General features: G+C 47.0%; 1 protein-coding gene across 1 annotated transcript; it reads left to right on the plus strand.

Annotated features, from left to right (window-relative positions):
* The first annotated feature begins 9,391 nt into the window (after positions 1 to 9,391).
* Positions 9,392 to 18,111, plus strand: METTL22 (methyltransferase 22, Kin17 lysine). Its single transcript, XM_056866441.1, has 10 exons — positions 9,392 to 9,509; positions 10,060 to 10,407; positions 11,687 to 11,727; positions 11,819 to 11,963; positions 12,533 to 12,604; positions 13,502 to 13,555; positions 13,731 to 13,811; positions 15,323 to 15,425; positions 16,557 to 16,725; positions 18,046 to 18,111. Exons 1-10 carry the CDS (start codon positions 9,404 to 9,406, stop codon positions 18,109 to 18,111), a joined length of 1,185 nt encoding a protein of 394 aa, XP_056722419.1. The 5' UTR covers positions 9,392 to 9,403.
* The last annotated feature ends 3,941 nt before the right edge of the window (positions 18,112 to 22,052 follow it).

Here is a 22,052-nt window from a genome sequence, read left to right on the forward strand (position 1 = left end):
CATAAGATGGTGTTGTGAGCTAACACATCCGTCTAGTTCAGTGGTTCCCAACCTTTTTTTGACCAGGGACCACTAGGACTTTTTTGTTCCGTGCAGGGACCCCAAGGTTCAAAATAAAAATTCTGAGAATTTGAAAATAAGCTTTAATCATAACGGTTAGTTAAACATTAAACTTAGAATAATATTTGAATATATTTTATAATAGAGAACTTTTAATTGAAAATGTTAATTTATTATGGCTTTATAACTTTGTTTCGTGGACCTTAATTTAGTTCTCGCGGACCCCTGGGGGTCCGTGGACCCCCGGTTGGGAACCAGTGGTCTAGTTAAATAATTTGCGGCGTTCTATGGCAATCTTTAAAAAGCGTCCTACCTTCTACAGAACATAGGGCAAACAATTATTCAAAAGAAAGGAAGCATTACTGGAATCGGAGGCATTCGGTCTACATGTCTGCAAAGGGCTTAGCAGTTCACTGCGAATTTCTGAATGGAAACCACAATAAAACAAAACATGGGCAACTGTTTCGACACACTTACTGCCGCAGGGACAAAGTCTGTCTGACTGAGGGGTGCGGGTGCTCCTTTTGCAGTGCCTGGGTCTGCCGTGCGATTTTTGAAAGCCTGCCTTGATTAGCCAGCGCAATTTCATTAAAATCAGCCAAGGTTTGTCACTCTGTAAATGCTAACAGGCTTATTGGGGCAGGATAGTCCACATCGCTTCCTCGGAAGCAAGCCCGCCTGATGGAGCAGCCTCTTGTGACATCCTGAAAGATGCGACAAGACCCTCTGGCTATGTATTTATTTCTCCTGCGGCAGATGGCAACCAACAGCATTTCACGAACACTTTAAACGTGACAAGTGAAAACACATTCAGGACTTCTTTGCTAACTTTTTTTTTTAGATGCATGCCCCAAGATCTGATTGGTCAAGAGTGGCTCAGCGGAAAGGTATATGCTTGGCATGCACAAAATCCCAGGTTCGGTCCCAGTGGTCTCCAAATTAAAGGGGTCTTGGAGACAAGGCTGGGAAAGATCTCTCTCTGGGACTCTGCCAGACAGGGAAGACCACACTAGGCTAGGGGGATTATGGGCTCGGCTCAAACTATGGGTTGGATCCAGCGATGTACAAGCGGAAACGTCAATGGGGTCCGCTTGAACAAGATCTTGTGCGACACCCCCATGCTTTCTTCCAGTTATGTCATCGTGCCCAGAAATTGCCTGCACACGGAGAAACACAAGTGCACTCTTGTGGCTTTCAAACATTTTATTAAATTGCTTCAAAAAGAAAACAGTCAAGGTATTGCAGCTTTCAAGGTAACAAACATTTATCATAAACCCAACGACTGTACAACCACAGGGATAACTGAATCATAATTGCTGTGAACACAGCAACACTTGCAGAGGATCTTCCCTGCCCTTCACAAAGGCTACTCTGAACAAACGCAAGTCCTGACAAACGGTGCCCAGTAGCACAAAGAGAACAACAATTCCACCATGTTATCTTAAAGAAGTGGAGAACTGCTTTCCCCCCTGTCCTTTTTTAAAAAATATTTTTATTGCATTTTTATAATGAAACATACAAAGAAAAAAAGAAAAGAAAAGAAGAAGTGCTGTATTTCTCTTATTTGGTTCTGCAAGGGGAAATGTAACACAATTGACTTTAACACCAATCTGTGGCTGTTTATGCATGGGAGGTTCTGCCTTGGATTTGCCACTCTCTGGATGCACATTTCCCCCATCTGAATTCTCAAAATTAAAAAATAAGCCCCCCATGCAGAGTTCTGAGGATTTGGAGGGGGAAAATGTGCAACTAGAGAGTGGCAAACCCAAGGCGAAACCTCGGTGGCTCAGTGGTAGAGCATCTGGCATGCAGAAGGTCCCACGTTCGATCCCCGGCATCTCCAGTTAAAGGGACCAGGCAAGTAGGTGACGTGAAAGACCCCTGCCTGTAGGGTTGCCAACTGCCAGGTAGTAGCAGGAGGTCTCCTGCTAATTCAACTGATCTCCAGCCGATAGAGATCAGATCACCTGGAGAAAAATGGCCGCTTTGGCAATTGGACTCTATGGCATTGAAGCCCCTCCCCTCCCCAAACCCAGCCCTCCTCAGGCTCCGCCCCATAAACCTCCCGCCGGTGGTGAAGAGGGACCTGGCAACCCTACTCAGTGGCAGAGCATCTGCTTGGCATGCAGAAGGTGCCAGGTTCAATCCCCCAGCGTCTCCAGTTAAAGAGAGATGTCAATGCCATAGAGTCCAATGGCCAAAGCGGCCATTTTCTCCAGCTGAACTGATCTCTATCAGCTGGAGATCAGTTGTAATAGCAGGAGATCTCCAGCTAGTACCTGGGGGAGAAATAGACACCACTGTACTAATATCGGGAGGATGAGGAACTCAGTACAGGAGCGAAGTGTAGACAAAGTGCAAAAAAACTTTATAAGCTACCAAAATGACATAACAATACAGCTATACACACTATATACACTACTAAGCTGAAACATACAAGCTAAGACAAACAACGTGACTGTACAAAGTGGAAAAAAGTGGGGGGGAAGTCACTTTTGACACTTTTTTCCACCTTGTACAGTCACGTTTGTCTTAGCTTGTATGTTTCAGCTTAGTAGTGTATATAGTGTGTATAGCTGTATTGTTATGTCATTTGGGTAGCTTTTTTGCACTTTGTCTACACTTTGCTCCTGTACTGAGTACCTGGAGGTTGGCAAGCCGATGTATAAGGCAGCTTTGTGTGTTCATGTGTTCTTGCATAAATGGCCTGTGTGTGTGAATGCTTGCCGACATCCAGCTTTTATTAATACGGAACAAGAAGATGTTGGCCAAAATGACTTGCTCTTTTAACGTGCCATAAAAATTAACTTTTTAACGGCTGCTGTTTGACATAGCCCCAAATACTCAAGAGGAAAGGACCTGCCAAGACACTCTGCGCATGCCCAGAAGCATCTCCTAGGGGGCAATCAATAAGCCATTGGCCAGAGTGCAGCCATATTGGCCAACATCCGGGACTTTCCCAGTCGCCCAAGCGCGACGGTTTTTCTCCTCAGGCCAAGATTGTGGAGGGGGAGGGAGGTGGAACGGACTGACGCCGCGCTGCGGCTCGTCGCCCTGACAACCGCCCAGCGGCAGCCGCGGATTGGGCATGGCGGAGTAGGCGGGGCTAAGGGGCGCAAGGGGAGGCCGCCGGAATCGGACGGCGCCGGAAGTGCGTGCGCGTCGCGGAAGCCAAAATGGCGGCGCCGAGGCGAGAGGCCTTTGCTGGGCGGTTGCGGGAGGGGAGGTGAGAGGCGAGGCGCCTTTGCAGCCCCCTTTCCTCCTCCGGGGCTGTTGCTCTGCTTCCTTTCCCCCTTAACCCCGCGCTTGAGAGGGTGCTCGGCTCTTGCCTCCATCCCATAGTCACGTTTCCCTAGGGCCTTTCGACCTCCTTGAGGCGCTAGGAGATGCTTCTGGGCATGCGCAGAGTGTCTTGGCAGGTCCTTTCCTCTTGAGTATTTGGGGCTATGTCAAACAGCAGCCGTTAAAAAGTTAATTTTTATGGCACGTCAATAGAGCAAGTCAAATTCACCTCCATCCCATAATCATTGCCTCCATCCCATAATCCTGTTTCCCCAGGGCCTTTCGACCTCCTAGAGGTGCTGGGAGATGCTTCTGGGCATGTGCAGAGTGTCTTGGCAGGACCTTTCCTCCAGGTGTTTGGGGCTATGTCAAACATCAGCCGTTAAAAAGTTAATTTTTATGGCACGTTAAAAGAGCAAGTCAGATTCACAATGAGATGCCCCTGGGGATGCAGAGAGTGCTTTTCCCAGTTCTCTGTATATTTAGGCCCCCTGCAATCTTGTGGCATCTTAAAAAATAACCAACCGGAAGAGCTAGTCCAAACAAAACACATAGTTGTTTATTTAATTAGAAAGTCAGCTGCCCTCCTTTCCTCCCCATGGGGGCCCAAATAATCTTACAAAAACACCTAAATATAACAAGCAGCTGTTTAAAAATACAGTTTAAATAAAGAAAACAAAAAAAAAACTCACATTCTGATTTATATTGTGGGTTGGCACAAACTGTGGCTCTGGACATGAACTGTTTTATCTCTCCTAATATATTAAGACTGGCATGCCAAAGGCACCTGGTGGCATTTTGAACCAGAAGTAGTTATTCCTTTTAAAATGCCTTAAAACTAATTCTTGGCCTTTTTTTGTTTGTAATTGCTTTTCCCAATTTTATGTATTTTTGCTCTGGCGAGCTAGCATGGCTGGGAGGTGTTGTAAAAAGCCTGTGGCCCTGTATTTGTGTCTCTTTCTCCTTTACTGGTCTTAGCTTGTCTCTCCTCTGGGGTCCAAGAATATGGGGGGCGGAGAGAACGTGTATATACTATTAGAGTTGGTTGGAGTCCACCAGGCTCCAAGCCCATTACTGTAAGATGGTCTCTAGATAGGTCCTTTTAGAAATAAAGCAGACCTTTTAAATGAGACAATGCATGCGGGGGGAAGCATATTGCAGATTTGTTCCGGGCCCAGAGAAATTGTTGGGCCCTGCGCCCTTTTTCTCAGAAATGCAGATTATTTAGTAGTCTAGCAGTGCCATTCTAAGCATATTTACATCCTCCGTAATGGATGTAAAAGGGTGTAACTTAGCATTGCCAACCTCCAAGTCGTGGCTGGAGATCTGCTTGTAACAACTGATCTCCAGCCGATAGAGATCAGTTTAGCTGGAGAAAATGGCTGCTTTGGCAATTGGACTCTATGGCATTGAAGTCCCACCACCAGTAACCTCTGTTGGAGGACTCTATGGTCTTCTCTCCCCTGCACTTGGTGGGGGGGGGGTGAGTATTGTTTGTATTTTTACCCTGCTCTTCTTTTCCACTTTTCCTGAGATGGCTTGCAGCAGTTTGAGGAAGAATAAGAGGGGAATAAGACCCAACCTAAAAACACAAGCTGGGTACCCGAGGTTGGGTAAAAGGAAAATATATATGTGTGTGTGTGTGTATAAATACTGTAAATATAATTTAGTGGAAGCACTACGTAAAGGTTAAAAAGGTTAAAAATATTTTTAAAACATTAAAATAGCACAATGGCATATCCTAAGGTTGACATCTGTAACCACAACCAAACGCGTTTCGGCCTATTGGGCCTTCATCAGTGGTTAATTAACGGTTCTTAATTATTTCTGGCGGCCACAGCTTTTTCCTCTTCTCCCTCTGCCTTCAGGAATGCCAGTTGGTGAACCACAGGGGGGCTGCTTCTAGCTAAGCTGAATCCAAGCAAGATATCGCTGGTGCTGTTACTCTGTAAACTGCCTAGAATGCAATGGTAGAAAGATGGACTATAAATATAGTTGTCTAATCTGCCCTTTAAAAAGCACTCCTAAGAATCTAGTGTTAGTTCCACAAAGGTCTGAATAAGGAGGGCAGTCGTTTCAGCAGGATTAATTAGTTATGGCTGTACCAGACGCACCTTTGGAGGCCTGCCTATGCAGCTATGGGAGAAAGACTCAGTGAACTCAGCGGGAATTGCTTTGCTCTGTGTGGGATGTTGAGTTTTCTGGGTCTGTCTTCAGGAGATACACGGTTTTGATTGTAGTGCCTGGACATTTATCATTATTTAAAAGCTTCTTAATATATTTGGCATTAGACTCTTGAGAAGGCTGATAGAAGTTCTAGGCCGTATTGGGTTCCTAATACCTAGGCATGTGAAAAAAATGTCTCTATGCCGGACTAGCTCCTAAAAGGAAATCTGACACTAGAAGATTTAGATCTGTACTGGGTTTTTTATTTTTGTTTTCTTTTTGCCCAGGAAAGGTTTAGAAATGTTAGTCATATTTAGCTATCTCTGCGGGTTTGTTCAACCATGCTGAGTTTCCCTCAACAACTTGCTTGCAATGAATGTGCATGTGTGTGTTTTTTACCCTTTTCAGTAAATTAGTTTTGTTTAAATTGCAGATCCCATGAAAGACAGCAAAACAATTAGGGATAGTAGAAGAATTCAAAGGTAGGTAGAATAACTGGTGCATTGATATGTTCAGAAGGGAGAAGGTTTCTGCCTAGCACACTGAATCGCAAAGGGAGTTCAAAGCCTGCTCTAGACTATGTCCAGGAACAGGAATGTTGAGGCCTACTCTGAGATTCATACAAGCCATAAACCGCAATTTCGCAGTGACTTGTAAAGGAGCTCTCAAGAAGTGAGCTGTGGCTCACGAAAGCTCATACCCTGCCAGAAATTTTGTTAGTCTTTAAGATGCTACTGGACTCCTACTCTTTTCTGCTGCTAGTGACAGACTAACACAGCTACCCATTGTGTTGTAAATGAGTGTCACTGATGTGGGATTTAACTGAATTGAAAAATGGCCGGGGGGGGGGATAAAAAAGGTACCCAAAGTAGTTTAAAAAATAAAATTATAAATCAATATAGACAATGTAATCAACAAAACAACAGAAACAGCAAGAAAGGGTTGCCCTTAACATATAAATACAAAATTTCAGTGGTTTCATTGTACACAGAAAATACTGATCTAGATGCCCATTACTATGTATTTTTGGTTGCACAAGGGTGTTTATTTTTAGTTGAAAAGAGATGCTGTTCTTGTTTATTTGCAGAATCACAGAGAATTAATCATGTAAGTGGTAAAAAAACATTTTAGATGCATTTACTGCACTTCTCATTTCTCTCGTTAATTAACTACCTGCTACTAAAAACTGGTTGAGCTTTGTGTGGGTGGGAGAAAGAATTGTGCGGGGTGGGGGGATCCCTGCAGTTCACTACTCATAAAATTCTAAGGGTAGGTGGCTGTCAGACCTGACATTACTCCCCTGCCTCTGACACACAGAAATTTAGCTTGTTCCCTTATTTTTCTCCATGATGCTGAATTCTGTGCCACTTTCCCTGAGTCATTCGACAGCAAGAGATAAAGGAGCAGTGTCAGAAATTAATAATAAGTTGAAAGAGGTAAGAGGAAAACAGGGTACAGATCTTCCTAAACCCTAGTTAGGCCTAACCTCTTCCTCATGGCAAGATCTACCAGAGGGATTCCCTCCAGATTAAACCAGACCCTAACTGCATTATTCAAGATGAGAGCAAACTAGGAAGTCAACAGTGAACGGGAGCATTCCTTTTCTTCTACCAGCTTGTGTGTTATGGAGCTGGAAGATTTCGTAATTTGGAAGAAACTGCAGGGTTGTTTTTTTTTTGTGGTGGCCAAACAAACTCACAACTGTAGGTAGAGATATGAGATGAATGTGGGGTGCTCAGCAAGAATGGCCAGTAGGACAGTTAGCTGCCCATGACTCGGGCAAAAAGGAGCCTCAGATGATGCCAGTTTCAGACTCAGGATTTTGGTTGTTGATTTACCACTGAGGACTTTGTTTGCAAGCTCCAGTGTGCCACAGCATGGTGAACACAGTGCTCCAACCCCATTGCAGGGCATACGTAATGCTATCGCCCATAAGCATCGAGAGATTCCCCTCCCTAGCCACACGCTTTGACTGTAGGGGCCGCTAGCCTCCCTTCACATGGGACATCCCGGTTGCTCGGCCTTCGTCACCAGGAGCCCCACCGAATGGCTTTTTTTTTTTAAAAAAAAAAAGCTGCATTCTGAAAAGCAACCTCTGTGCAACACTTTTGGGGGTTCATTATATTTTGAGCGTCCTCCTTGCTGTGTTGGTGGTCTAACACTGTGTGATGCTAACTGAATTGGGATGTGTGGAAATTCACAAGGTTATGCAGTGACTTCCCCCACCCCCCACCCCCCAGGCTAAAATAGGCATGTGTTCCTGGTGTGACGGAATGGCTTGCTTATTGATTTATTTAAAATGTTTTAACAGCATGCCTTCCCTTTCTTAGGGGGTTACCGCATTATGTATTCCCAGCGATGTATTAAGAGTTTGAAAATGTTATAAAAAACATCGCTTTAAAAGGGTTTTTGGATGCCACGGCTAAAAAATGGTTGGAAGACGTCTTCACAGCTAAAGGGACCAAACAAAGTGCGAACAGTATTTTTTATAACAGTTTCAAGCTCTTAATACATCGGTGGGAATACATAGAAAGTGTGAACAGTATTTTTTATAACATTTTCAAACTCTTAATACATCGCTGGGAATACATAATGCGGTAACACCCTTAGCCTCAAGGCAGGTGACAGCAGAGCAACAAGTTGCAAGACCACAAAAAAAGTTAATTGTCAAGATCACACATACATACATACATAAACCTTTATTGGCATAGTAACTGCATTTTAACATGTGATAATACAAACCCCAAAGGAAAATCATATTCTATCATGAGCTATCCATCTACTTCAATAAAATTGCTAAATGCCTCCTTCGCATATAACAGGCAGATAATCCCATCCAAACCCTTTAATGTCAAATACACCGGTACATATCTATAGTCACAGTTCTTATCCTATACCACCATTCTGTCTCTCTCTCTTTATCTTCATAACAATAACAAGATACTCAGCAACATGCTCAGTAATTTCCGGGATTCTATCCATCGACAAAAACCTAGTACTCATGTCTGCTGAGTTTTTCTGGACCTGTAGATGAGGGCCAATCAGTTGCAAGGGCTGTTGGGCAAAGTGGGAATGGTCAAGATAAAAAACAAGCATGCCAGATACAAATAAAAGCTACAAACCATGACAAATTGAAGTGAGGATTTTAAAACACAGATGAAAACTGCTGCCCTGACTACAAAGAAACACGCAGACTAGAACCACAGCCAAGTCTGCCTGAGAGTTTTAGCATCCAGCAAATGACTCCTGAAGCAAAACTGTCCTGCAGTCCTTCCCAAAGATAGCCAATAAAGACCCCTCTGTACCCACTCAGGCAGGCCATTCTGGAGGACCGGACCAACCACTGATAAGACCCATGATCTAGCTCAGGGGTTCCCAGTGTGGTGCTTTTTTTGGCACCCAACAAATATTTTTAGGAAGTGGGTGGCTTCTGATTGACCATTGGCGCTTTGGTTGGCTGTGCAGATTTTTTTAAAATGCCGCTTTGGTGGCAGCTGCCCCCACAGCACAAGGATCGACACTGTGTTACTGAAGCTGAGATTTGGCAATTATTTTGTGGCTGTCCCCACCTCCCGCAGCAGCCGCTTTATTGCTGGACCCACTGTGCCATGTCAGAAGTTCCGCTCGGGAAGGCTGATGAAGCCGGAGGGTCAGACTTCACACAGGGCCGAGGAGCAGGCAGAATCAGTGGCCGGAGAGGTTTAGGAAATGGCACAGTGCACACTGGTGTGAAATAACCAGTTCTTTGCCCGCAAGTCTCCAGTGGGTCTCAGGTTGACCACCAGAGAGCCTTTTTGTTGTTCTGCTTCTTTTTCATCTGAAGCAATTTGCGTCTTCCGATTCCAGATGCTTCCGTCACCGGCGCACCATAACAGCTGCAGGAGAGAGAGAGGCTATGGATGAGGTGACGTTTCGGAGCGATACCGTGCTGTCTGACATCCACATGCACACCCCCAGCAAAAGGCACTTTATGGTGAGACTGAACTCGGTCGGCCAGCCAGGTAATCTTTCCGTAGGATCTGTGACTTTTTGCAGGTGCAGTCCTTTTTGCCATGGCTGGTTTTTTCCGCAGCCGTTACATTAAAAACAGTGCCTGGACCCAAGCAAGCAGCTAATGACCTCCCGTGGCCATGTGATCTGTCAGTCTTGTAGCACTTTTTTGGTGCGTGTATGTCTGCTATATGGTGCTTCCCGGATTACCAGCGTGGTGTAGTGGTTAAGAGCGGTAGTTTGGAGCGGTGGACTCTTGATCTGGAGAACTGGGTTCGATTCCCCCATTCCTCCACATGAGCGGCGGAGGCTAATCTGGTGAACTGGATTCCCTACATGTGAAGCAGCCGGGTGACCTTGGGCTACTCACACTCTCTCAGCTCCACCTACCTCACAGGGTGTCTGTTGCGGTGAGGGAAGGAGATTGTCAGCCGGTTTGATTCTCCCTTAATGGGGAGAGAAAGTCGGCATATAAAAACCAACTTCTTCTTCTTACTAAATATTTACGGTGACTGAGCTCCTAATGCAGCATTGCCAGACCTCTAATTCTTCCTTTTTTAGTATTCCTGTCGCAGTTCCGTCTCCTTTTGGACAAAAGTCAGCAGAACCTCGAGGAAAAAGAGAAAGACTTTAAAAAACGAAACGTTAAGTGCCCGCACACACATGGAGAGAAGTTGGAAGAGGAGGGTAAGCGAAACGACTCAGGCCAGGAAGGAAAGGCTTCTGAAGGGATCGAAGCTCTGTTGGACAAAGACGGGGATTTGGAGGTTGTGAGGAAGCCCCGGTTGCCTGGCGAAGAAGCGGAGGATCGTTCCAGGGTTAAAGTGTGTCCCATCATTTTGACCAAAGGCGGAGATGTCTTGGAAGAGGAAGAGCCAGAAAACAGCAGCCGTGATGTTATTAAAATCGGTCAGTAATGTCGTGTGATCCGAATGTAATTCTGGGTGGACGAGCCTCAAGGGATGGAACATTTCCCAGGCAAGGTGCCAACACTGAAAAAGCCCTGTCTCTGGTTGCCACACACCTCATCTTTGAAGGCGGAGGCCTAGAGATCAAGGCTTCAGAAGAGGATCTAAGCTGGTGGGCTGGACAATATGGGTGAATTAGGGGAGGGGCTGTGGCTCAGTGGTAGAGCATCCGCATGGCATGCAGAAGGTCCCAGGTTCGATCCCCGGCATCTCCAGTTAAAGGGACTAGGCAGGTAGGTGATATGAAAGACCTCTGCCTGAGACCCTGGAGAGCCGCTGCTGATCTGAGCGGACAATAATGACTTTGATGGACTAAGGGTCTGGTTCAGTATAAGTCAGCTTGATGTGAAGGCACTGAGGTCCCTAAAAGTTAGAACCAGCACTTTGCAATTGTACCCGGAAATGCAGATCTTCCAGGATGATCCCTGCCACATACTGGAACAACCATACAGTTTTAAATGGTAGCCTCACATAAAGCAACAACAGAGGTTCTCATAAAAACATAAGAAAAGCCCTGCTGGGTCAGACCAAGGCCCATCAAGTCCAGCAGTCTGTTCACACAGTGGCCAACCAGGTTGCCTCTAGGAATCCCACAAGCAAGACGGCTGCAGCAGCATTATCCTGTCTGTGCTCCACAGCACCTGATAAAATAGGCATGCTCTTCTGATCTTGGAGAGAATAGGGATGCATCATGACTAGTAGCCATTTAGACTAGTAGCCATGGATAGCCCTCTCCTCCATGAACATGTCCGCTCCCCTCTTAAAGCCTTCTCATATTACAGTACAGGTCTATTTGTGAGTAGCCTTACATAAAGGTCATTTCAGTCATCCAACCTGGATGTGATCAGAGCGTGGATTGCTGAGGGGCCAGATCCTGCTCTTTGAGGAATGGCCACCGCTCATGTATAGCAGGAGTGTCAGCCAAAGCTAACAAAAAGCACCACGTGCCACAGAGGAGGCCTGAGTCTCCAAAGGTAGGCCAGGATCCAGCAGCACCCCCAAGGTACCAAGGGGAAGGGTTACCTGGACAGGCTCAATCCTGGGGATAATTTATTCTAAGCAAACCAGTACATTTATCCAAATAAAACTACCACGATCACATGCAAAGGGGTCCTGTGTGGAGCCGGTCACTCCCCAGCAAACGCTTTAATGCCTTTCACAGAGAGAGGTTTTAGAATGAAATAAACCGGTGAATGGAGCTTTGTTTTGCTTTGTTCCAGAGCACACCATGGCAACCCCTTTAGAAGATGTTGGCAAGCAGGTGGGTAGCTTTGTTTGCCACCCTCGCCCCCTTATCCTTGGTTCATGCCGTCCTGTACTATCAGTGACTTCCCCCCCACCCTCTTTTGAAGGTCTGGAGAGGGGCATTCCTGCTTGTGGACTACATCCTTTCCGAGCGAGACCTCTTCAAAGGCTGCACCGTTCTCGAACTTGGGGGAGGTACCGGGATTGTCAGTATTGCCATGGCGATGGCTGCCAAGATTGTTTTCTGCACAGGTACCTTAGTGTAGAGTCACGGTTAAGGGTGTCAGACTAGTATCTCTGAGACCCGGGGTTTGAATCCCCACTCGTGCCACAGAAGCTCGTTGGGTGACCTTGGGCCCGTCACGTTCTCTTAGCCCAGCCAACCTCACAGGGTTGTTATGAGGATAAAAAGGGGGGACAGGAGAACAATGTCAGCCGCTTTGGGGGCCCCCGTTGGGAGAAAGGCGGGGTCCAAATCAAATAAAAAACAGAACAGTTGTTCTTGGGTTGTTTTTTTTTTTTTTAAGAGCTTGAAGGGCAGTCTGTCAAGTTGAAACATCTAAAGGCAGGAGGAGAAACTTGAGGGGCATCTGTCTTTGGTTTTTGGGAAGGATTGCTGTGTTGGTTTGCAGTGGAAGAGCTGGATTCGAGTCCAGAAGCACCTTAGAGGCCAGCAGGACTTTTGGGGCATGAGCTTTCGAGAGTCAGACCTCCCTTCGTCGGATAGGTCCCTTTGCTCTGCGTGCCTTCTGCTTTGCGTTTTCCATTTCCTCCTGTCTTTGCTCAAAGGACCATGATGCTGGCTTCTCACATTTTTCCAGATGTTGGCGAAGATCTCCTGGACATGTGCGAACGCAACGTAGCCATGAACAAACACATCGCCGAGCCAGCCGGTAAGGGGTCTGTGTAAGCCCAAAAGATTGGGCCAGGGTGTTCCTCTTGCGAGCGTTTCCTTGGGTGTGCCATTACTACAGGTCTAACTGTGTTTAAGTGTTAGGGCTTACCGCTGGAGAATTCTCGGAATCTGAGCAAGTAAAATTGTACCTGGTTGGCAACGTTTCATAGAGGATAAGGCACAAAGTACCAGGTCTCTAGTTCTACCGGGGCAGTGGGGCGTTGGGCCCGCAATTCTCAAATCGCAGCGACCACAGCCAGGAAGCCAAGTTCTTCTGAAGCAAAGGGGATTTTCAAAGGGGCTGGGAGTCTGCCGCTCAAACAAAAGACACCCCCCCCTTGGGCATACCTGCGCCCTTGAATTTCAATGTATTTCAATGTTTCTCTTTTGTGGGGTTGTGGACTTTTGAATGCGTGTAAAAGTGGCAAACTCCATGAAGGTACAAGGACCCATTAACTGCTGGGAGTTTGAATGGTTTAATGTTTAAAACTTCCTGTGATTTATCTGACGTTGAATCTGTTCACCACGTGGCGGGCCTGTTGCCTGGGAGAAAAGTGGGCATATAAACATTTTAAATAAATGTGGAGGGGGAAGGATGGGTGTCTTCACAAGACTCCAATTCCCAAAGCTTTGGAAAGGTGGGAAGGTTAAATCCCCTTCACTTACAGTTCATCTATGCAGAGTTACTCCAGTCTAAGCCCATTGAAACGAATGGGGTTAGACTGGAGAAACTCTGCTTAGGACGGCACTATTAATGTTTCTCCTAGTTTTCAGGTTAGAATTCCCTCCTGTCTTCTGCGTTTTTTTAAAATTTCTTAACGTAAGAACTTATTTCTCCTTTTCCTAATTAACCTTCTTTAATGCTTGTCCTCTCTGCCGCTTACTGATTTTACAGGAAGTAAAGTTAAGGTCAGGGTGTTGGACTGGCTGAAAGATGAGTTCTGCACTGGTAGGTTGAATGTTTTAAAAGTTGGCAGTTTATGTTTTCTGCCCATGATTAGAGCCATTATTCCTGGGCTACCAAGGGGCAGGGATCGCCAGACCCAGATTTGTGCTGGGTTGGAACTTTCTGCTGCAGTGAATAGCTTTGAGTTCTCCCTTCTTCTTTTTTTAATTTGCTGCAGATCCTGATATTTCCTACAGCTGGTCTGACCAAGAGATTGCTGAGCTGCACGACCTCACCACTGTGATTCTGTCTGCTGATGGTAAGGAAGGGTGTCTGTGGAGATCTCACGGAAGAATCGAGGCTTTAGAGGGGCGGTTTAAGCCCACAGTCTTTGGGGTCTGTTGGTCTTAAAACTAAGGAGAAATGGCCCACTTGAGTATTTCAATTTGGTGGGGGAGGAAGGTTGAGTAGGATTTCCAAATTGTCCCCTCCCTGCAAACCTTATGGACCCAACTTATATCTGCCCGCTTTTATCCCACCCTTCCTACTCCAAGGAGTTCATGGTGGTGTACATGATCCCCCCCCCACTTAACCCCGAAGCAGTCCTGTGAGGTTGAACACATGAAGCTGCCTTATACTGAATCAGACCTTTGGTCCATCAAAGTCAGTATTGTCTTCTCAGACTGGCAGCGGCTCTCCAGAGTCTCAGGCTGAGGTCTTTCACATCACCTACTTGCCTAGTCCCACTAACTGGAGATGCCTGGGATCGAACCTGGGACCTTCTGCATGCCAAGCAGATGCTCTACCACTGAGCCACAGCCCCTCCCCACCAATAGTTTTTTTTTAAAAAAACAAACACGAAACACATAAATCAGATCAATGGCATTCCCTTTTATGAAGCTAACCATGGTACCAAGAGTCACTGGAAAAGACCATCATGCTAGGAAAAGTTGAGGGCAGCAGGAAAAGAGGAAAACACAACAAGAGATGGATTGACTCAATAAAGGAAGCCACGGCCCTCAGTTTGCAAGATCTGAGCAAGGCTGTCAAAGATAGGACATTTTGGAGGACTTTGATTCATAGGGTTGCCATGAGTTGGAAGTGACTTGACGGCACTTAACACACACAACCATGGTACAGTACTGCATGCAACCAATTATCATGCTGACCATGCAACTTGGGTTTGCAGCTAGCCATGGTTAGCATGAAGATCAGCTCATGCCCAGTGCTGTAGCGTGGTTAGCTTGGACAAGGGAAGGGGAATGTGGTGTGAGAGGGGATGGAGGGATAAAGAGGATGGAAGAGCACACAAGTCTGAAGGAAGGTTGGCTAGGCTGAGGGACTGTGACTGGCCTAGGGTCACCCAGTAGAACGCATGCTTGTACCCTTCCCTCCCCATCCCGAACAGGCATTCAAACCATGACTCAGCACTTCTTGTTGTTCAACAACCTCCTCCTTGGTATCTCACAGATAAAGGATCTCGAGCAGCAGGTGCTGAGAGAGGCTTTTCTCTGCCTGAGACCCCAGAGAGCCCCTGCCGGATAGAAGAGATGGAACTGGGCGAGTAGTGGTGTACTTCAGTATAAGGCAGCTTTCATATGATCAAGTCTTAAAATGGATAACAGCCTGAAAACATTGTTAAAAATCAACTTTGGAACAGAACTCAAAGTTCACATGCACATGGTCGAGTTCTCTTCCTCCAGTGGAAGAAGGTTCTTATTTTCTGTCCAGCGGGGAGACGTTGCACCCATATTAACATCCCTTAGCTGGGATCCTGTTTCCCAGTCCTTTGTTTCCTTGTAACCTTTTTCTTTCTCTTTTCCGTCGCAGTATTTTACGATGAAGATCTAACAGACGCTTTCTTCAGAACGCTGTACCGAGTCACCCACAACTTGAAAAACCCCTGCGCTGTCTACCTGTCGATAGAAAAGAGGTGAGTGATGCCTCGAACTGCACAGTCCACCGCAGCCCTTGTGTCACGATTGTTATCCACGTGAGCTACTTTTTCAGCTTTGGAGCAGGCCGTTGTGTTGCGCTCTCAAAAAGCTTCCAGAAGGCATTCCAGAACAGACTGGTTAGTCTCTCTCCACATTTGTAAGAGGCCATTCCTCGAAGAGTACAGAAAACAAAGTTGTTAGAGTTGCGCCGCATTCATAAGAGCAAACTGCTCTTTGGAGGGTACGGAAAACAAGTGTGCTCACCAAGGCAGAATTAAGTTGGTGGGATTTGTTTGATGGAAATCATAGCGCAAGATTCCACTTTGCTGCAATTCTGTTAAGAGCGCTTGTCGAGAGAGGGGGGACTTGAGAGGCTGCTAACCATGAAATTTCCCTGAACTTCCCTTGACCCATCAAAGCACATAAACATACTCTGGCGTGTAGCGATGAGTTCTCAGAGATGAGTTCTCTTCCTCCAGTTGAAGAAGGTTCTTGTTTTCTGTCCGGCGGGGAGACGTTGCACCCATATTGATGTCCCTTCGCTGGGATCCTGTTTCCCAGTCCGAGAAGTTGGAGCTGACCTTTAAGGCCTTCACGATCTGGGACCCCCTCCCTCAAGTTTTCCGTGTAGCAGCCTCATTTCTCAAAAGAAGGGACTCTTTACCACCCCCTCTCCTACCAGAGTATGATCCATTCCTTCCTGTACACAGGCCTTTTCAGTATCTCCCATTAATTTTGGTCCCGAGCAAGTGAAGATAATGTTACCCTTACTAATCTTCCTGCAAGGCTGCAGAACTGAATTTGTTTAAGAGAGAATTCTCTGTTTACAATGGGAACTGCCTCAGACCAGTGTATTTGGAGGGTGTGTATACAGATTCATTAAACTCCTACTGGAGGAGTTATCCTTAAGCCTACGGGAACAGCTCGCAAAACAATGAGGGTTGAAGAATGGAGGTTGTGAATGTGGAGGGATTTGTGAATTGGGATTTCTGGCGGTGTGTCGAATTATCGTTCCATTGTCTCGCTTTAAATGTCGACGGCGTAAAAGCTGCTTTGGAGAAGCAGAATAAGAATTCTTTGTTGTCTCTTTGTCTTTCTCTCTCTCTCTCCCCCCCCCCCCCTTCCAGGCTCAACTTCACCTTAAGACACATGGATATTGCATGTGAGGCATATAGTCACTTTCGAAAGACGCTGGATGACCTGGTGAACATCAGAGACGGCAAAATGAGATACACCGTCGAGCCTCTTGGCCTCTCCTTTCCTCAGCATATCGTTTATGAGCGAGTTGAGCAATTGGTGGGTAACGTGATTTGGAAAATTAACTTCTGCCCTCCAGTTGATTCTTGGTTTAACCACCATCGACCGGTCAAAAAGCTAAACCAGAGGCCACACTAGGACTTGTGTCAGTGGGATACTTTACGGCAGACCTAGCATTTCCTTCCGTCTGGGTTTTCTAGGGGTAAGATCAGCAGCGCTGGGGAAACTGTCTTTCAGAAGAGCTCACCCCTCATTTGGGATCTTCTGGTATGAAAATTCAGCAACTCGGTTTGCAGGAAAAATGGGGGGGGGCACAGAATGAAGGAAACCTGAAATGAACACAGGAAGCTGCCTTATACTGAACCAGACCCATGGTCCATCAAAGTCAGCATTGTCTACTCAGACCGGCAGCGGCTCTCCAGGGTCTCAGGCAGAGGTCTTTCACATCACCTACTTGCCTAGTCCCTTTAACTGGAGATGCTGGGGATTGAACCTGGGACCTTCTGCATGCCAAGCGGATGCTCTACCACTGAGCCACAGCCCCTCCCCACAGCCCCTTATGATTTCATAAGGTTCGTTTGAGGAACCTGCAGCTATTTGTATTCTCGTTGTTTTGGCTGCTGCCGCTAGCGACATTTCACGCCGATCGAAGTAACTGGACGTGGTAGTTTAACTGGCTCCGTTAGCCCAACGTCTTAGTCTACCTTTGCAGCATTTGTGTGCGAGCCAGTCGTGTATGTGACTGTAGAAGATGGGGAAGGCAGCCTCATGAAGTTCTGGGTACCCACATTCCAAAACATCTCATCTCGTAGGAGTCAGTAGGATAAGTCCTTCTGCAAAGTATGACGCCCCCTCCGCACAGTGTAACTCAAAGGAAAGGGAGCTCCCACGCAAAGATGGCATCTGCCCTGATAATGAAGTTACAGGTCCTAGATGGAAAACAGGGACCACTCGCTCTTTAAATGGTCTGTTTGGATTGATATTCTGACAGTGATGTTCATGAGAGCCCTGTGGCGCAGAGTGGTAAGCTGTAGTACTGCAGTCAAAAGCTCTGCTCATGACCTGAGTTTGATCCCAGCGGGAGTCAGTTTCAGGTAGCCGTCTTGAGGTCGACTCAGCCTTCCATCCTTCCAAGGTCGGTAAAATGAGTACCTAGCTTGCTGGGGGTCAAGTGTAGATGGCTGGGGAGGGCACTGGCTAACCAGCCCGTAAACATGGTCTGCCTAGTAAACGTTGGGATGTGATGTCACCCCATGGGTCAGGAATGACCCGGTGCTTGCACAGGGGACTACCTTTACCTTTAATGATGTTAATAAGCCTCAGAGGTTTTGTTCAAAATCTGTGTCTCCCCCAAACCAGGAATTGTGGAAGATTACCGCGGCTCAGATTTCTGAAGATAATATTGCTCCGGAGAGAAGGAAGTAGACCCGGAGACCTTTCTGCAGTTGTGCCCAGAATAACTTCCTTGGAGGTTTTGTCCAAAATACATCCTCTGCATGGAACCAGGAACTGAATCGGTCCAGGGTATGTTCTTAAACAGCCAATTAAATATACATGTAGCAGCAGTTCTTCTATGTTGGCTGTGATTTATGGCTTCTGAACCGTCATTGGGTACTGGCCATCTTTGGGAGCACAAAGGGTTGGCTTTCAGGTTGTAAAATGTGATGTCTGATACAGAGTTCCTGTGTGGGGCAGCTGGGAATGATTCCTACTCTCTGGGCATCCTGCTCGAGAGAGGCAAGGCCCTAGGACCCAGGGGAGAGCAGCAGAGAGGCTTCAGAAAGTTAAGAAAAAGGAGGCATTCAGTATCCAGGCAGCTGGGGAGCTCCTGCCTGAATATTGCTAGAGGCAGGGTTGAGTGGGTGTGGTAGACCCGTCCCTCCCGTTTCCTGAGGGCCAGCTTCCAGGGCCTCACTCATGGTCCTAGTCCATGAAGAGGGGAAGCATTTGTCCCAGGACTGCACAACGCAGTCATGGTATGCACAAAGCCTCCCTCTTCTCTGTGAAGTGCAAATAGCGGTCTGTGCATTTTGAGGCATTTCCCTAAAACGCTGTGTTTGAGCAGGCAGGAAGAAGCCAGCCCCGCACCGTGTCCTGTGCCGTTTTCTGAGGTGAGCTTGTAAAAATGTGTTACAGATTTTCAGACTCCTGTGAAAAGGCCACAGATTTGTACACATATCAGGATGACACTGAGAACATATCTTTTTTTTTTTAATTCAGTCACAATATTTTGTACTTTGCTGTACGCTCAGGGGAGTGTGAAGAGCTTCCCACTAGATGTCGCTGTGAACATGCGAAGGCCACAGAATAAGGTGATCCGGTGGCCAGGGTGTCTTAAGAATGCTCTGCTGTTGTTTTTTGCAGAGACGAACTCCAGACATGCAAAAAGTCGCATCAGAAGATTCTGGGATAAGAAGGGGTAGAAGTCCCTTCTCTCCCCCCTCCCCGAACATATTGGCATGGGGCATGTGCAGAATTCCAGCCTGTTTCCCGAGCACGGGATGCTTAGGGGAAGGATCAGTCCTGTTGCTGCTCAGTAACTCGCATGACTGTGAGCGCAAAAGCAGGGTCAGAGTACACAAGGAGGTTGCTAGTCCATATTAGGGAGCCTTGCGGAAGACTGTAAGAAGCAGCCACGCTGGATCAAACCAGTGGTCTGTATATTCCGGCATTTTCTTTCACTCAGCAGGCAACTAGACCCCCCCCCCCCCCGCCAAGAAGGTCTAAAAAGCAGATTGTGGTGATGTGTCCCCATTTTGTTGCCCCTCCACGTTAGCATTCAGAAATAGACTGCCTCTAAACAAGGGAGTTCCCTTTAGGCATCCTGGTGCTGAACCATTGACAGGCCTTTCCTCCAGACGTTTATCTAATCTCCTTTTAAAAACCCACTGGAATGGCCTCCCGGGGCAGTGGATGCTGCGGTTAATTCCTTGTATCTGCAGCTCCTACCTCGAGCGTGAAATGTGATCCTTGGAAATGTTTTTCAGCCAGACTTCCTATCAGAGCAGATGTGATTGTTTCCAAAGAACAAAACACGTCTGTTTTAAATTTTGATCTTTCCTTGGTTTAGGAAAAAATTGTTAACTGTCTCCTTTGAACTTTAAAGGGGGTCACTGGGACAATTCCACAAACGGGCAATAGCAAATAACAACGCCAAGTGCTTGCGAAAACAAAACAATCTCTTCAGCGTTCGGGGGCGGAAAACCAGGATTTAAAATAAGATTTTAATCTTTTACTAGGAAAGGCAATTAAACCTGCGGACATTCCTTTCTCTCGTCTCCCTCAGCTCACCAAATGTACAACATTAAGTGCTATTTTTTTATACACAGGATGCAAACCACAAGTGCTTGTGAATTGCCGCTGACCTGTGCAAAGTGAAATGAAAACTCCAAGGCAATAATGTTCTGGCATGGAGCATTTCACACTTTTTTGGGGGGTGTCTTATTTTTAAATCCCCCCATTATAATAACAGTGGTGAGAGTAGGAACATAGAAACATAAGAGACGCCCTGCTGGATCAAACCGAGGTCCATCAAGTCCAGCTGTCTGTTCACACAGTGGTCAACCAGGTACCTCTAGGAAGCTCACAAACAAGACGACCGCAGCAGCACCATCCTGCCTGTGTTCCACAGCACCTAATATAATAGGCATGCTCCTCTGATCCTGGAGAGAATAGGTATGCATCATGACTAGTATCCATTTTAACTAGTAGCCATGAATACCCCTCTCTTTCATGAACATGTCCACTCCCCTCTTAAAGCCCTCCAAGTTGGCAGCCATCATCACATCCTGGGGCAGGGAGTTCCACAATTTAACTATGTGTTGTGTGAAGAAATACTTCCTTTTATCAGTTTCGAATCTCTCAGCAGACGACCCCGCATTCTAGTATTATGAGAGAGGGAGAAAAGCTTCTCCCTGCCCACTCTCTCCAAACCATGCATAATTTTATAGACCTCCATCATGTCTCCCCTTAGAGTGTGGAGTGTTTGCTTCCCAGTCAGCACAATCCCACTGCAGCCTGCCCTGGCCCAGATTTCTGCTCCTGGGGTTCCCCCAGGCACACCATGGGAGCAGAGTTCGAGTCTGCAGTGGGACTGGGGAATTGCCAAGTACCATCTGTCCCCCCTTACTGCCACAGGCAGAAGAGGTGGTTAGGATCCAAGCTTATGCACATGAAATCTAACTGCTTTTCTTCCCTGTAGTCTGATTTTTCATCCCCTTTGTCCAAGTTTAGATTGTAAGTTCCTCAGGACAGGGACCTTGCTTTTTTGTCTGTCACTGGCAGGCAGGATGCGGATTTCAGTTGCAAACAGCAGCACAGGATTCCCCCTGCAATAGGAGAGTGTGCCCCTCATTCCTGGGTGGACGTTAGGGGCTGGGGCACGCTGCCCCTCGCCCCCAGGGAGGTCTTTCACACACCCTCAGGGAGAAGAAGAAGAGTTCGTTTTTAAATGCCGACTTTCTCTACCACTTAAGGAAGAATCAAACCAGCTTACAATCACCTTCTCCCTCCCCACAACAGACACCCTGTGAGGTAGGTGGGCTGAGAGAGCTCTAAGAGAGCTGCGACTAGCCCAAGGTCACCCAGCTGGCTTCGTGTTTAGGAGTGGGGAAACCAGCCCAGTTCACCAGAGTAGCCTCCGCGCTCATGTTGGAGGAGTGGGGAATGAAACCTGGTTCTCCAGATCAGAGTCCGCCGCTCCAAACCACTGCTCTTAACCACTACACCACGCTGGCTGTCAACAGGAGGACAGCTTCCTATTGGAGCACAGAGATAGACACTGAGATATCCTGACACAGCATTGCTAGCCGGGACCCTTCTTTGCAAAGGGCGTTCCCTCTCCATGTACAAGCATGTGTGAACAGGGCACCTTCCTGGCCAAGCCCTGCAGGAAGTGCCCTACTGGGTTGGCTGTGAGTGGCAGCTCCCTCCCCATGAAAAGGGCTTTCGACTCCATCCAGTTTTCTGGGTCACCTTTTGTTCGCTGGCCGCAGCAGTCAGGGAGCTCCTGCTGGGCCTGTCTTCACAGGGCTCTTCCTTTGGAAGGCCCTGGCCTCCCTCCCTCCCACCTCCCTGCCCTGCCCTCGGCTCCCCTGCCCCCAGTCCCTGAATAACGCGCACCGCTTTTTGCACAGGGGTCTGCCCTCCCCCCCCCATTCAGCCCGTGTTTGGCACACTCCCCATCACACCTACAGCTGGATCTACACGGGGAGGAAACTCGGCCAGCACCTGTCATTCCACAGAAAAGCAGCCGGGATGGGCGTAGCAAGGAAAACGTGGAACCTGAACATAACGTGAGCGTGTTAGTTTTATTTTTTTTAATTAGTTTTATTGAAGTATGCAAAAAGTTATAGAATATACCAAAT

This window comes from Euleptes europaea, chromosome 21 (genome assembly GCF_029931775.1).
Source record: "Euleptes europaea isolate rEulEur1 chromosome 21, rEulEur1.hap1, whole genome shotgun sequence".
Lineage (NCBI taxonomy): Eukaryota > Metazoa > Chordata > Lepidosauria > Squamata > Sphaerodactylidae > Euleptes > Euleptes europaea.

Coding starts and splice junctions, on each gene's coding strand:
- METTL22 (XM_056866441.1), top strand. CDS start 9,404: ATGGATGAGGTGACGTTTCGGAGCGATACCGTGCTGTCTGACATCCAC. Junction 9,510..10,059: donor GAACTCGGTCGGCCAGCCAG/GTAATCTTTCCG, acceptor TTCCTTTTTTAG/TATTCCTGTCGCAGTTCCGT. Junction 12,605..13,501: donor ACACATCGCCGAGCCAGCCG/GTAAGGGGTCTG, acceptor CTGATTTTACAG/GAAGTAAAGTTAAGGTCAGG.